Source organism: Lipophrys pholis (genome assembly GCF_963383615.2).
Source record: "Lipophrys pholis genome assembly, chromosome: 21".
Taxonomy (NCBI): Eukaryota; Metazoa; Chordata; class Actinopteri; order Blenniiformes; family Blenniidae; genus Lipophrys; species Lipophrys pholis.
Window position 1 is genome coordinate 7,172,392 of NC_137649.1, and position 15,193 is coordinate 7,187,584.

The following is a 15,193-nucleotide window of genomic DNA, read 5'->3' on the forward strand; positions in this document are numbered from 1 at the left end:
GCCAACATTGTGAATTGTATGGGAGAGTTGTGAGGACGCAGCTTGGTGTGAGCGCCATATGGAGCTCCTGGCCTTGTTGAGACGGCTCTGGATGTCCAGTTCTGTACCTTCCTCACTGCCAAGATCGGTGAACCTGTCCGTATACCTAGACTGAACTTCTCTTGGGGTTCAGTGCCACAACGTCAGTTTTCTTGCAGCTTTGCAAAGACGTTTATTCTCTGGCTCTCCTCTTGTATGTAAGAATGATTGAGCAATAATAGTATTAAATCGTCAGCGTAATCTAGGTCTTCCTGCCCCCTGTTCAGATCTCTGTGTGCTTTATCCTAAAGCGTTACCTGATATCCATTGCATTCATAATAAGTTCTGATCTAAAAACCTGCATTTTATTCAAACATTTTCTAGTTTTACCTTCAAGTTATTTATTTTAATCATGATTTCTTGTTCTGTTGAAAAGGAATCCACCATGTCGGACCCCCCCCCAGGGAGGGAGAAGCTTCATTTTGGAAACCACTGTACTATATGCTAGTAGTTATTATTATTATTCACAGGTTTGCCAACATATTTCTAATAATATTCCTATCTTAGAGGGTCAAACCCATTAAAAAAACATGATGCACTGAACACTGTTATCACAGTTCTTCAACTCACAGCTACAAATAATGCCCCTCCGTATAGAATTAATCCAAATGTAGGCTAAATGTTTGTGCATTTGTACTTGTCTTTTCATCTCTTTATATAACTATCTGATATTGTATTTGACAGTGTAGCTGTCGTCACATCCGCTTAAAGGGAGGAGTTGCCCCACACATTAAAAAGAGGGAAACTCATTAAGCTTGGCCGCCTGTAGATGATCGATCTGTTTCTGCTTAAAGACTTAAAGATGCAAAGCAAATGGGCAGATCGGAGGCAACGATTGGAAGAAGCCATGTCTGGAAACCGGCTGCTTGTGGATGAGATCAGAAAAAGGAGGCAGAGGGAAGCACTGACCTCACGTCTCACTGATTGTCAAATTGAGGAAGGACGAACTCAAGAAAAACATTTAAGCGTGACACCCCGGAGGAAGCACTGGAGGTGTTAAAGTCAACGTCCTTCGCAGGGTTCAGCCAGGATGTGGAGATCTGTGCAGCAGTGGAGGATAAGATCTGAACTGAAACGCTGCGAACTCTAAACCAGACTGTGGGGCCGAGGCTTTCATACACGATTACTGTTACCTCTGACTAAGGGAATACTTCTTTATCGACACAGGAGGGAAATACTTTCTACAGATGTTTCTGAGCCACATTGCTTTAGAAAGGGTTTGCTATTGATTTGCAAGAATTGATTTCCATAGCATGTCCCACTGTACCTTGAATCTTGCAGCTTGATATTTGGTGAGCAGGATCTTTTATATATTTATATTTTAATTAGGCTTTTTGAGTTGCATTTATTTTTCTTGCATGGCAACTCATGATATTGTAACGGCTCAGGCAACATTTTGACAGTAGCCAAAAATTACTTATTTGTGTAAATATCTTAAACTGATATGCAAACTAGTTGATTTTGGCTCACAAATTAGCATTAAAAGCAGACGTTGTTGGATAAGAATGAGCTTGTTGACTTGTTTGCACTGGATTGTCTCGTCAGTCTCGCCTGAAGTGCAGGAAAGCACCACCAACAGCTTCTGTTGCTGTTTCATCTCCAATTAAGAGAGTCTTTGCATAAACTCATACCATTAATGTCAGTTTGTCGCTCTGTGTGTAAATGCTTTTCCATTAAACCTCTTTATTCTGCGAGGGGTTTGGCATCGCACCCTGCAGGGGTCACTACTGGCGCGTTATAGTTTCACGACTTCAGCTGTGTGACTGTCTCAGCTTAACCGACTTCAGTGGAATTATTTTAATTAACAGAGGTCAGGATTTAGTGCTCTGTAAGAAAACCAAATCTATTTTTGGATGATTATAAAAAGTTACTCCACTGAAGTGCGTACGACCGGAGCAAATGGTGCTCGCGACCTTTGACATCAGCTGCAGTTCAGACGGGTTAATTGAATCATTTCAATTTGTTTTTCAAGTTTTCCTCAAATGAATTTTTGAACTTGTTTAACTGCCGGAAAAGCACAGAGGTACTTAAATAATTAAACCTCATCTAATTTTGATGGGGTCGTTTTTGGTGTAATTGAGGCCTCTTTGAGTGTTACTTCACACTATGCATGTTGAAGCAGAGGCCGTTCGTGTCCCTGCGTGTGCACGTTGCACGCGCACCCGTTCTGTGTCCTTCGCGAGCGCAGTTTGAACAGTCTCTGTGTTTTCGCCTATATTAACCTTTACCCAAGAGTCACGTCGTTATAATTTCTTCTGTCTTCTATCCGGCATGCAGCAATATGGAAGTAGAGGAGACGGGCCCAGGTAAGAGATGACCTATCTGTGTATTTGTATGATGGCATGTGCCTTCCATTGCAGGCTGTTACTAAGCTTTTGTGCATGTTCCCTTTCTGTTTTTTCATAGCCCACACCACCCAGTGTGTGTAACCATTCGAATACTGGATGATTTATTATAAGTTAACATTTGTAACCAACCAAAGCCGGTTGGGAAGGCTAGTATACTTTTTCTTGAGACATGCATTATTGAAAATTTGTATTTCAGGAATATCAATAGCTATCACCACGTTAATACAAACTCTTGAGCACAATTTGTTTGCATATCGATGTTTAACAGTGAAATACATTTCAAATATAAAATATTGGATACTTGTCAACATTATATATGCTCTTAAAGGTTGTAATGAAATCTGTCCTTGCAGGATTTATGTTCCGTAGTCTTTGTTATATTAACGTTCTTTGAAAATAAATATTAATTTGTTCCAGACATGTTCAGATAAACACAAAATACAGAAACATACAAAAAGAAAAAATCTTTTTGCTGCAGTTTATATCGACAAAATAAACACATCTATACCCAATGCACAGACAGCTATTGACACATATATACTTATTATACAAACACATTTAACTACACATAGAACGCATATATGTAGCTTAACACGTCAGAAAGGAGGTTTTCACTCAGCTCTTCAAATCATTGAATTCAGGTGTTCCAATCACTTCCATGGCCACCGGTGTATAAAATCAAGCTGCTCGGCATGCAGACTCTTTCTACAAACATCTGTGTCAGAATGTGTCGCTCTCATGAGGTCAGTGAATCTTAGAGTGGTGCAGTGATAGGAGGCCACCTGTGAAATTTCCTCACTACTTGATATTCCTCAATCAGCAAAGTGGATGCGATTGGGGACAAACACCAACTCAGCCATGAAAACCCACCGAGCGGGAACAGCGGATACTGAGGCACATATTGGGCAGAGAAAGACAACTTTTATATATATATAGGTTTGTTAATGTTTATAAATGTTTAGATATGCTCATATTTATTAATGACTGAAAATCGAAGAGCTTAAAAAAGCAGTTTATTTCGCACTTTTTCTCAGGTTTCTATCAAAGCTTTCTAAAATACTTTAAAAGATGAATTTATCTGTTGTTTGAAAAAATACCTGATATACCTTTTGTTTTCCCTAAACTCGGACTAACTGTCATTTCAAGTAAATCAGCCCCAAAAACACATACATTTTCTAAAAAGGACTAATGAAGCTTCTGCTTGTATTTGTTTACAAGTACGTTAATAAAAGAGTCTTAATAAGTCTCTCTGTTCACTAGCTGTTTAAAAGAACGAGAATGTTTCATCAATGGGGCCTCTCTCAATCTAAAAAAGGCAAAATTGTTGTAATGTGGTTTATAAACACACTAAATTTAAATTATGTTAACATTGGCTGAAATCGAATAATCATGAAGATCCTCCCTAAGAAATGTACCACCAGCCGCCACTACAGTACATAAGTACATAAATTTAGGGCTTAAAGTTGCTTGAAATATTATTCCGACAGTTCTGAAAGCGCCTTTAGATTGCAAAGGTACTGTTTCGTCTTCAATGTTAAGTGGTATTACCACAGTCACACATTTCAATTAGTTTTTAGTCAAAATGGTTTGTCATAAAACTACACAAAACTACACTTTAAACTTTTTTAATCTTCTAATAATCTAACGCCATTTAATTGTCGCCATAGTCTTGTCATGCGGTATACTCTGATCTGTCAACATACCAAGCAGCATCTTGTTCACTTGTTTATTCTTGGTAGCAGCAGAATATTAAGTCTATCTTCCATTAATGCCCCGTCATGTTACTTTCTGTCATTTCAGTTATTCTAATCAGCCTCCACTGTGTGCCTTTGCTACGTTCAATCTTTTCTTCTTGTATCATCTCTTTAATCTTATTATGTGACTCCATATTTCTGTATAAATATTGGATGAGCTCTGCAGCAATGCTCGTTCTTCTCTCTCTGTCTCTCTTTTGCTTCTGGTTTTGTCAGACTGGCCGAGTCCCGCTCCGAATCCGGCCCTCACGATGCAGCTCTGAGTCCCCGGGAGGTCGACACAGAGAATCTGCGGCCTCTCGCCAACAATGAGTCTGCATAACACACACAAGCAAGAGCTGCTCGACATGCAGAACTGCAGACATCAGACAGAAAGCATACCCCAGCCCCGTCGGGACCAAAAGAAAACAACATGCTTCAACGGATCGCACAGGAGAAAAAAAAAAAGAGATACAAGTCAGCGAGTCAAAAAGGCGACACACAGACTCCAGTCAGAGTGAAGAACAGTCTCCAGCCAGAGTCAATATATCACATGACACAAACACAGCGCTCCCAGGGTGTAATAACTACACTTCGAGGCAAAAATAAATGAGATATTCCCGCCAATAAGAAAATTCCACATCTTCTTTTGAATTCATGAACAGTTTCATACATGGACTCCCCTTATCAATCAGTTTAAAGATGTAAATTGTATCACAGTCCAACAGTGTGTGTACATGAGTCGGTCACCTCTCTCTAGAAATGTGAGAGTTCTCTGATCTTCTTGTTTGTTTGATGGAATAACAGCGGCAGTCACTGGAAGGATTCCGGAGTTAAAAGTGATCATCACACGCTGGTGTCCACTGTCATGGTTCTGTATTAGTCTGACAAGCAGCATCTGCTTTGTCACACTCATCAAACCCTTTTTATCAGACTAAAACAATATGATGTTGTAATGAGGCAAGCAAACATGGTTTGCATAACTATAGGATGGGAGAAACCATGTGAGACATAGAAAATGTTTGTTCAAGTGTCTTAGATTTACAAATACAAGTGGAGGACCATGCTTAAATTCAATATTAATACATTTATCTGAATCCTTTATTCTGAAAATGCTTTTGCATGTCAAAGATAAAATGCAATACAATAAAAATCAATCAAATCGACACATAAGTCAAATAAAGAGTGACGACTCGCTCGACAATATAAAAATTGCTGAGTTGAAAGATGTGAAAAACCAGTAAGTAACTCCTCTTCAGAGATGGGTTTTTGAACCTACATCTTCTGGTGTACAATATTAAAAGCTCAGCTAAGTAAAAGAGTGCCATACCTTTCAAACCTTTAGTCGTAATATTGGAAACGGATTCTAAATTTGAGTTGGATCCAGAGCCATGAGGCCAGTGTGATGTGATCATGTTGCTTTCCTTATTTGTGAGGTTTGATTTGGTTATATAACAGTTTGTTGTTCTGCTGCAGGTCAGAGATTCGGCATTCGTCTCATAACAGAAGTAATTTCTCTACGTTTCTCTTCCTCCTCGCTAAACCCGACGAGCATGAATCAGCCTCAGTGAGTGGTTGAAAACCTCAAGTGGTTCTTGTATTGAGATTTTTGCCTTTTTTTTTTTTTTTTTCCAAAGTCAGAGAAGAACCTTCATAGCTTATTGTTGTTTTGTTGTGCATGCAGTAGCGTCTACATTACAGACTGGCCAGTCTAATTGCAAGAGGTCAAAAGTTAGCACTCACTGATATGAAAACGTTCCACCGAACGGCGATAACTTATCATTCCAAGAAGCACCTCAGTGAATCGGTGTGACATTTCAAAGTCTGAGAAAAGGCCGTTTTATAAAATGAATGATTGGAATATAAATGGAAAGGGAATAGTTTCATCGTGGCTTTGACCTTGGCTTTAAAAACTTATATAGTATTTATGATTTCTTAATGCAGATTGATAATGTGCTATCAGCTACATCTGTCCATGACTTCCTTCCTCACAGGCAAATCAATAACACAATGAAGATTTCAAATAGAAGAAACTCGAGTTTCTTTGGAGTGCCGTTACATCCAAATATTGGAACAGTTGTGTGCTTTGGATGGGATGTAATTCCAACTTTCCTGCTGAACTCTCACAAATTATATAAATATTGTATAAAACTAAACTGATTACACATAAATACAATTAAAAAGCATATTCAAGCATAACCTCACTGTTGGGTTCAATCAGAGATCAAACTATCTGTTATTAACCATGCTCTTTTAACAATGGGAAAAAATAATTTGCTGGTCAGTTTTTGAAATAGGTGCTTTTATGCAGCAACAAACTCTGGACTGGAGCTTCAGCACTGTCACATTCATAATTCCTGTTTTACATTCAGTAATCACCATTTATTCAGCTCTCACTGTACATAAGGATGACTTCACTGTCAAGAAAAGGGACGATGTCGGGTCAGGAGAACTGTATTTCGATGCCAGACTGGTAAAGTAAAGAAACCTATTTCGATACACTGTATTTTTTCATTGTGGAAGATGTATTAATGTATGTATGCATACTTTACCATTGTAAATGAAGTAGAATGGCTCAAATCAGGGCTTCACACGGGGGATTTCTTTTGTGTGTGAATATTTATCACTCTTGTTTGGCTGTGAATGTGATGCTTGTATGTTTTTGCATTAGATTAGACTGTACATACTTAGTAATATGTCAAGTTTACTACTTCAGGAATTGATTTTTATTTTTTCAGAACAGCCATGTGCTACGTTAAGAAAACACTCTAACCCCACCCCCCTACAGTAATTGCATTATTTATTTCAGAATAGCCATGATGCAACATAAAAGTCACTATAAAACTCTTCTGTTAAGTCAGTGATCGCCTGTTGCATTGTTCTGCACCGTTCACACGTTCTTCTTTCAGCCACAGCCAGAATGCAACACTGCCCATCCTTCTCACACATCCTCATGAGTGGAAACCATTTGTCCCAAATTCCGCTTCGGACAAATAATTTGTCCGTGTCGACGGTCCAGATTATTTTTATCCACCGCCCAGATGATGTTAACTGTCAAGAGGGTCTTGTAATTTGTCCCAGTCAGGCTGAAGTGCTCCTTCTCTCTGCATTCATGGCACCGGAGCTGAATATAATTGTGACGATGGGAGGCAGGAGCTTGCGGGGGCTCTGTGTTGTTGTCATGGCACCCGCTGCATTATAATTGCATCACTTACCAGGTTCATGAAGCTTAATTCATGCATTGCTTCATCACTGACCGGGTGAAATTCCAACTCTATTGTCTCTTTTTAAAGAAGCTTTATGGCTTATGTGTCACGGCACATTAAAAGAATCATTGATTTAGGCTGTGTATTTCAAGGTGAGGGTAAAACTTGTACACCATATTAAATTCACAGCTCACGGCAGACAATCCCACGTGAACGCGGGTTGCACCCTGGAGGGATCACCAGTCCATCGCAACGCAATCACAATTCAAGCATCTTTTCAACATGAGTAGAAATATCTACTTAACTTTTCAGCTCTATGACTGATTGATTCACTGACTGATTGATTCTTGTGTGGATGCTTCTGGGTCTCCAGATTGAGCTCCAGGAGCACTCGCATCTGAATCAGTTTTCAATAACAAAGTTATTACACAGTTTTGAAGCAAATCCATTCATATGCGTCAGTGTTGACTTTGATTTCTGCACGTTGTTATTCAGTACATGATAACAAATTGGAAAATGGCACAAAGTGAGCCGTGACTGGCTGCCATTAGATATTACATTGTCTATTTTAATTGTTTTTGAAATGTAAAAGGCAATGCATTACTTTGATCTTGCAGCAAAACCTCCTGGGCATTCTTTTTTTCTTTCTTTTTTTTTTTTTAACCATCAATTAGAATTGAACTCTTGTAGAAATTATATTACAGCACAGATCAATGGAGCAGGCTCTTAAGACGTTGCCTTTCATGCAACCAAGATACTGTATACAGCACATCAGTGCGGGCAGATTCCCAGCAAGTCTTGAATGGAAGCAGTTCTTTGGCACTGCTATGAATCTACTGTGTGGGAGGAGGGATGAGACCAGCGTTTGGAGGTAGAACTGAAACCAGAGTGCACTGAATACAAATCAGACTGAGAGAGCTGAACTCCACAAAACATTTGAGAGGTGGAAAAAAAGATATGAGAAAGATCTTCAAAAGCCGAAGGTTTTCAGATAAGCTATTCAACAAACCTTTGACGTTTACAATTTTGGTTTTACTTCAACACGGTGCTTATTTTCTATCTATGCAATGAGTGGGTTTCCAACAGTCTTGTGATTATATGATAATAGCAGTTTGTGTTTAAACCACAAGCAGTTGTCCCAATCTGTGTGAGCGTTTGTACAGAGCTGGGGATTGTTCCAGTTTGTTACATATTTATGCATAATAAAGGACTTTGTACAAATGTTTGATTGCACTGGATTGTCATTTTTATTACAGAACAGTAACATTCACACTGTGATTTATTTCAAACAGTGCTCTAAAAATACAAGGCAGTCTGTCTTTCAATTTGATTTCTGCAATTTATTAATAAACAAACACTATTCAATATGCAGAAAGCCCACTGAAACCCACCATCTGCACGTGCAAGTCCTTTATGTGCTTTGCTCTTCCTGCTGAGCTGCGCAGAAGATTTACATTTGAATATAAACATATTTTCTGTCGAACATATCTCGGCTCCCTGCGGTCAAAGCGGGGCACATTTTTTTTGTTAGGTTTGTCTGTCGGACGCATTGTTGTCAATATATCTGCTCATTCAGGTTACTCCTCAAGATGGAACAAAAATAGAATAATAAGCACTCGGTACAGACACCAGTGTTTATTGTTAAAATGCTATAAAGATGCCTGCATGACCTCTGACTGCTTTCAATAATAACATTCTCGAACACTGTCTCGTGACATTATTGGAATTTATTATTTGCACCATGATGAATGCACGAGGTCAGATTACTGCATGCAGTCTAATCAGGGCGTTCAATTTCATATGCAGTTGATATGTTTTATGGTCATTACAAAGCCGCCTTGAGCATCTTGATGGTAAATTATATCTGCATTCAAATTGTATTATGGCTTTTATGTCATGCAAACTTACAGATAAAATACAATTGTGGTGTTTTTTAAATGTATTTTGTACGTTTGTAGGTGTCTTTTTTTTATCACTTCACATGAATCTTTATTCATAGTGGTTGTGATGTGGTCATTTGTGACTCTGGTTCTTGTCAGGGATGGATTTTAAGATTCAAATATGTGTAATATTTTGAATTATCTCAGGCTGTCAATAGCAAAAGACTGTCCTTGTCCTTATGAAACAGCATCGTCGTTCAAATCATAGATGACAGAATGAGCTGAATGATTTTCACAGGCACCAGAACCCTCTAACAAATAAATATTTATTTCTATTTGCACCTGGAAGAGCTCACAAGAACAATCGGGATGAGACAAAAGTTTTTTTCCGCACATATTTAGTCTTTTATGAAACTTAATCGCATCAGCCCCTTGAACACATTTCGGTAATCTGTCTGTGTTTGTTTAGACTGATGAGTGTTTATGCAAGTATGCAAATATAATCATAATGTACGGTAAGAGGCTTCATCGCAGGGTGCCTCACCATCGGTTTGGGAGTGGAAATGAGGAGACGAGAACAGCTCCGACAAATATGGCTCATTCGAAAAGCATGCGGAAGAATATTTGTGGTGAAGACGCGGTGAAGACGTCATAAATTGAGGGCAGAGACTTTACCCCCATCAAACGCACAAATGATTAATCAAGCAGGTAATCACGAAATATGACGTGTTATGGATTGTGTCTGGCCGTGTGGCGGAAGATGATGAGATAAAAGTCAAAGGTTTTGATTGCTTGAGCCTCAAGGACTTGACTATCGTGAAAACGCAATCTGACAACCCCCGTCCTCTATCAGAAACCTTTCTGCTGTGGATGAAGAATAGCTCTCTGCAGCACCTGGTCTGCCTTCAGAAAACACAGCAGCCTGTTGTGAATGTCAGTGCAAGCCTGTAGGGAAAAAAAAGCCGTTCTTTGATATTCTCAGAGCGCTAACCAAAGCCTAGAAGACTCTCCACGTTATTTTATGTGCTGCAGCCTGCACTACAGCGTTGTTCCTGGAGACGGGCTGTGATGTTATATTTATGTTGCGGGAACAACTTGCAATTTCAGGCTGATAGTTGCTATGTTTGGACGTGCTCACTAAAGTGCAGGGACCTGAATATTCCTGCTTCCCTCCACTTCAACTCCTCTCGGCTCCTGTTTGTTGATCTTCCTCAGATCTGAAAACAGACTCCTGTTCTCTGCCGTCCCACTGCCGCCCACTAATGTGTGTTGTGAGAGCAAATGAGAGTAATTAAAAAGAGCTTTGTTATTTACTGTAATTATAAAACAATTTTTTATTATGACATCAGTAAATAAAAATGCTTTGTCACTGTGTGGCTCACTGAGCAATGATCCAAACCCCCTTTGGGTTTAGCCATTATATTTAGGGTTGTTTAACTTTAGGGGGATATGTCCATTACCAATGTCAAATTTGTCCTTGGTGTCCTGGGATATGCAAATCAATCAATCTAGTATTCATGAGAGTGTAATTGATTGTTAATTGGCTATTTGATACAATTTTGAAATGGCTAATTAGTGACTGATAAGGTGTTCCTGGCTGCCTTAATAGTGTAATATTGTGTCGGTAATGGTTGCAGCGATTGACACTGATCGATTGACTCGATCGTGAAAGTCATACACGCTACAGCTGTGACTCAGAATGTCAAACTCATTTCATTTCAGAGGGTCACATAAAGCCCTCTTTGAGCTCGGCAACTGCGTTTAAATAGTCACTCCTGTGTCAATCTGCCTTAACTGTTTCCGAATGAGCAATCAGACTGTCCCATTTATGCCATGGACACTGAATAAAGTAATCAGATTGACTCTTATGTAATAACAATATCATCCAATTCATTGCCTTTGAATTTTGATATGTTAGTTCCAGATTCTGTTAGCTTCTTATTCACTTCATTCTTACTTCTGTCGGGCCTTTCAACTATTTTAAAGCCTTTTAAATGTCCCATATTATGCAAAATTCAGTTGACATTGGTTTTCTAACAGTAACGTGTCTCCCAATAGCCAGTGTATGAGGCCCCAGAAGTGGAGAGTCTGTCATCTCCCCCACTTGATTCCTCCACTTTATAGTGAATGTGTGCTCATACAGGCAAAGCAGAGATTTTCCCTTCGTGACATCATGGGGGGAAATAACCACTACCTCTGGTAGTGTATACTCCCTTTGACAGGTAGATAAGCTGTGATCTCTAAAATTAAGAGCGACTTGCAAATGCTACCAGAAAACAGTCAATAAGTCGGCCTTGATAAACAAAGCTCTTTAACATTTAAAGGTACAGACACAGAAACAGCCTTGTTCTCAATAGAACTCACGAGAGGGACTTTTAGACTGGCTGAATTTCAGGACCAAGGATAAATACACTTTGAATACAAGGTTGATGAACTTCTAACACCTGTGTTAAAAATTTATATATTAAGAATTATTGAAAACTATTTTTACATTTCATGGGGGAGGGGGTAATCATTTTGACCTCAACTGTATATAAAATTGTTGAAAAACTGTATAACATGGGACCTTTAATATATTTATGAGCAGCATCGTCTCTGACATCAGCCAGTTCTGATACATTTTTCAAAACACCTTCCATGAAGTGTCATGTGGTGACATTTCATAACAGATAAATAGTAATCATAATTTGAATTGGGTAGGGCCATATTAAATCAGTTCAAATGTAATTACAGTGCCTTGTCTGTGTGCACTACACTTCCTTGAGTGCAAAAAAAAATACAAATGTATTCTGGGAATAATCCGATTTAATGTACTTTTTTTTCTTTTTTTTTTTTTTTTTTTTTTACAAATCCAATGATTACATTTCTGTCTATGGCTATTACCAAAACCTCGCTACTCCTCAGGATACAGGAATTTTACAGCTTTCATGCATGTTTTCGCATAATCACCCTCACATTTGATGATGAGTTTTCCTGCTAATAAGGGTTGCTCGCTTTGGCTGCAGCATCTTGCTGCAATTTGCAATGCAATTGTTCTGGCTGTTTTTACAAAAACAGGAGAACCCCCAATAGACAAATTATGAATAGCTTTTACTTATATTTAACATATACAACCCATTTGTAGTTTTTGAGGCATTACAATATCACCAGTATTTGACCCCCCAGTACCTGACAAGTAACATATATATCATCACTTGCATGCTCTTACGTTCACAGGCATGTTATTCAGTCCATGCTGTAGAGCCAATCATAGTTCTTGTTATTACTATTTGCTGTATAAATATAAATGTGCACCACAGCAACATTAGTGATAAAAATATAGCCTCAAAACAACAGTATCAGCAGGTACAAACAAACAATTTACCCCTGAATAACAACTTGACATCTCCACGGAGGCTTCATTATACATGCCTCATGATAAAGTCAGGATATATTTATACTCCTGTTTGAGTTTTTGGCCCCCTCCCTCCATCTGTTTCTGCTTCTGCTCGACAAATTGTGACAGGAAACAGCGGAGAGGACAGATATTGGGAAGATACTGCCAAGTTCTGCAATAATGAAAGCAGACTTCAGGGCAAACCTGATATTTATAGATTTATATGTTTATACAGATGCTATACACGTGGATCTCTGGATCTACAATCTAACCGAGGTTCATCTTAACTGCTGCCGTAACAGCTCATAAATCACCTGAACTGCTAATGGAAATCGTCTGCTGTGAGACTTTGGGGGGGAATACAATTTTATCAGTTAATTTCTTGGATGATGTAATCACTTTCTATTTTAAGACGAGCTGTATTCTTGGATACTTCTGTGTAATTACATTCCCGATTAGGGGCGGCTTATTGAATTTGTTCTGTAAGACAGTGCAGTCTTGTCTCATACCTTACGGATCATTATGGATGAAGGTACCAGCTGTGTGGGAGGTAACCGACTGCTATGAGCTAATCCAAGACTTGATAGTGAGCATGCTCATCGTCATGGGGGGGTTTGTTCATCACAGCAGAACATAGCAGTGCAGGGAGACTGTGAACAGTTGTGACATTATTCGAGTTGATGCACTCTGAACAGGCTCATGTAGTCTTATTACTATTTTTTATTTCACCTCTCTCTGTGTTTCCAGTGAATACTTCATTGTCAAACTTGTCAAACTGAAATCATTATTTGTTCGTATCTCTGTCGATATCATTTCATTCTGATAGTTCAAGCTTATGTTTTAGCAGTTGACTCAGTGGTGTCAAATTCATATACAGTGCAATTGGATCTCAAGTGGGCCCAACCACAAAATAATAACATTATGATATATAAATAGAACTCTGAATCTCTTTGGTTTAGTGCAACAAAGTATTAATATATCACTGAGAAGTTCACATTTAATGAATTTATTCACACAACAAACTTAAAATTTCAATAAAACAACTGTAATTTCAACACTATAATGCCTCTTTTAAAAATGTACTTTACAACTTACAGATGAGTGGATTGCTATTGGACTATTTACATCTTCAAATGTGAAAAACATTTGGCCACATGTTGCTGGAACTCAAAAATACAGTCGCTAGTTCATACTACGATCAGTTGTGAAAAATCTAAGATCTTTAATGTCTTCACATTTCTACATCTGTGCTGTAATCCTGATCACCTGAACTAAAGTGCGCCCCTGGTGGTCAAATAAACACATTGCAGTTCATGTCATAATTGCTCGCAACTCGAAAATCTCCTCTTGCTGGCTGGATTGGACTCAGGCCAGCTCTCATCCCCCGGGGCCATACCTTTAACACACCTGAGTTAAATGTTTTTATTTATTTACCTGTTACCAACCAAGAGAGTCCCACTGAGATTACAAGATCGTTTTTCCAAGGTTGCCCTGGCCAAGATGGCAATAGCAGTTACGATTAAATTTAACAACATTAAAAAAACAAAAAAAACCATCATAAAACACACACGTTTAAAAAAAATACACTTACAATATATAATATACAGCAATAATTTCAGAAGAACTAAACATCATAAATTGGCTCTGAAGAAAAGCAGTTACACACTAATAGTGGGATGAGCTGTGTCATTACAACAGGAGTGTGTGTTGTAGTGTTAGCGAACACACCTCGTGTCCTGCACTCCCGACAAAGCCACATGTCTTATCTGCTAATTAACTCGGTGAGACAAACAAGCATATTTCTATGCATTTAGTTGTTGGAGCTTGTGCACATTTGCATGTCTTGTCTCATTTCCTTATGGTGGACTGTCTACTGGGACTCAATCTAATGGATAACAGTGGCTAATAGAGTCACGACGCCTGATGGTTGCTTTACATACATGTCTAATAAAACTTCAAACGGTTATTATTCAGCCTATTCATTTCTTTATGGACTAAAAGCAGATTAGATGCTGGATGAAGCAGCTGAATGACATCACAATCATTGTTCTATTCCATTGACCGATGTTTACAAGTTAAAAATGAAAAACAACACCCGGTGCTTTTTAATTTACCTTTAATAGAAATCTGACATACTGACAGAAAAGTCCCCGGTCTCCAGTGGCGTTGCTTCACGCTTGCATTGTAGGGATGTCCTGTAAAATTTGATGCTGTGACCCAAATCAATCCAGAGCTTTCTGTCATGCTTTTCCTTTTTCTAACATCACAGAGCAGCATTGCCACGGCGTCTTTGCCCCTTTGTCACGCCGACTCGAGAACCGGCTCTTACAGAGCTTTAACAAGACGTGAGTCCTCAGCTGCTGTTCTTTTGAAAGGCTTCATTTCTCTGCTTGTATCCACTGACCCTTTCACCAATGTCAAGCCCATCACTTTGAAAATCCTGTCAATTAGCGTCCTGCTGGTGAGAAAACATGATGAAACTAATCTTAACCCGTTCACATCCTGCTCAGTCATTCGGCAGATCCAATTTTGAGCCATTATTTTCTCACTGTGAAATTAATGAGACCTCACT

General features: G+C 38.8%; 1 protein-coding gene across 2 annotated transcripts in view; it reads left to right on the forward strand.

Moving 5' to 3' along the window:
- The window catches only part of LOC308126299 (low density lipoprotein receptor adapter protein 1), a 42,717-nt gene extending 38,101 nt beyond the window's left edge, over nucleotides 1–4,616 (forward strand). Inside the window, exons 9-10 of one of the 2 annotated variants that reach the window (XM_080490566.1) lie at nucleotides 2,356–2,384; nucleotides 4,397–4,616. In XM_080490566.1, coding sequence (XP_080346692.1) covers nucleotides 2,356–2,384; nucleotides 4,397–4,443 — 76 coding nt within the window. In that variant the 3' untranslated portion in view covers nucleotides 4,444–4,616. The remainder of the gene's footprint in view (nucleotides 1–2,355; nucleotides 2,385–4,396) is intronic. The other variant, XM_080490565.1, reaches the window with a different exon arrangement.
- The last annotated feature ends 10,577 nt before the right edge of the window (nucleotides 4,617–15,193 follow it).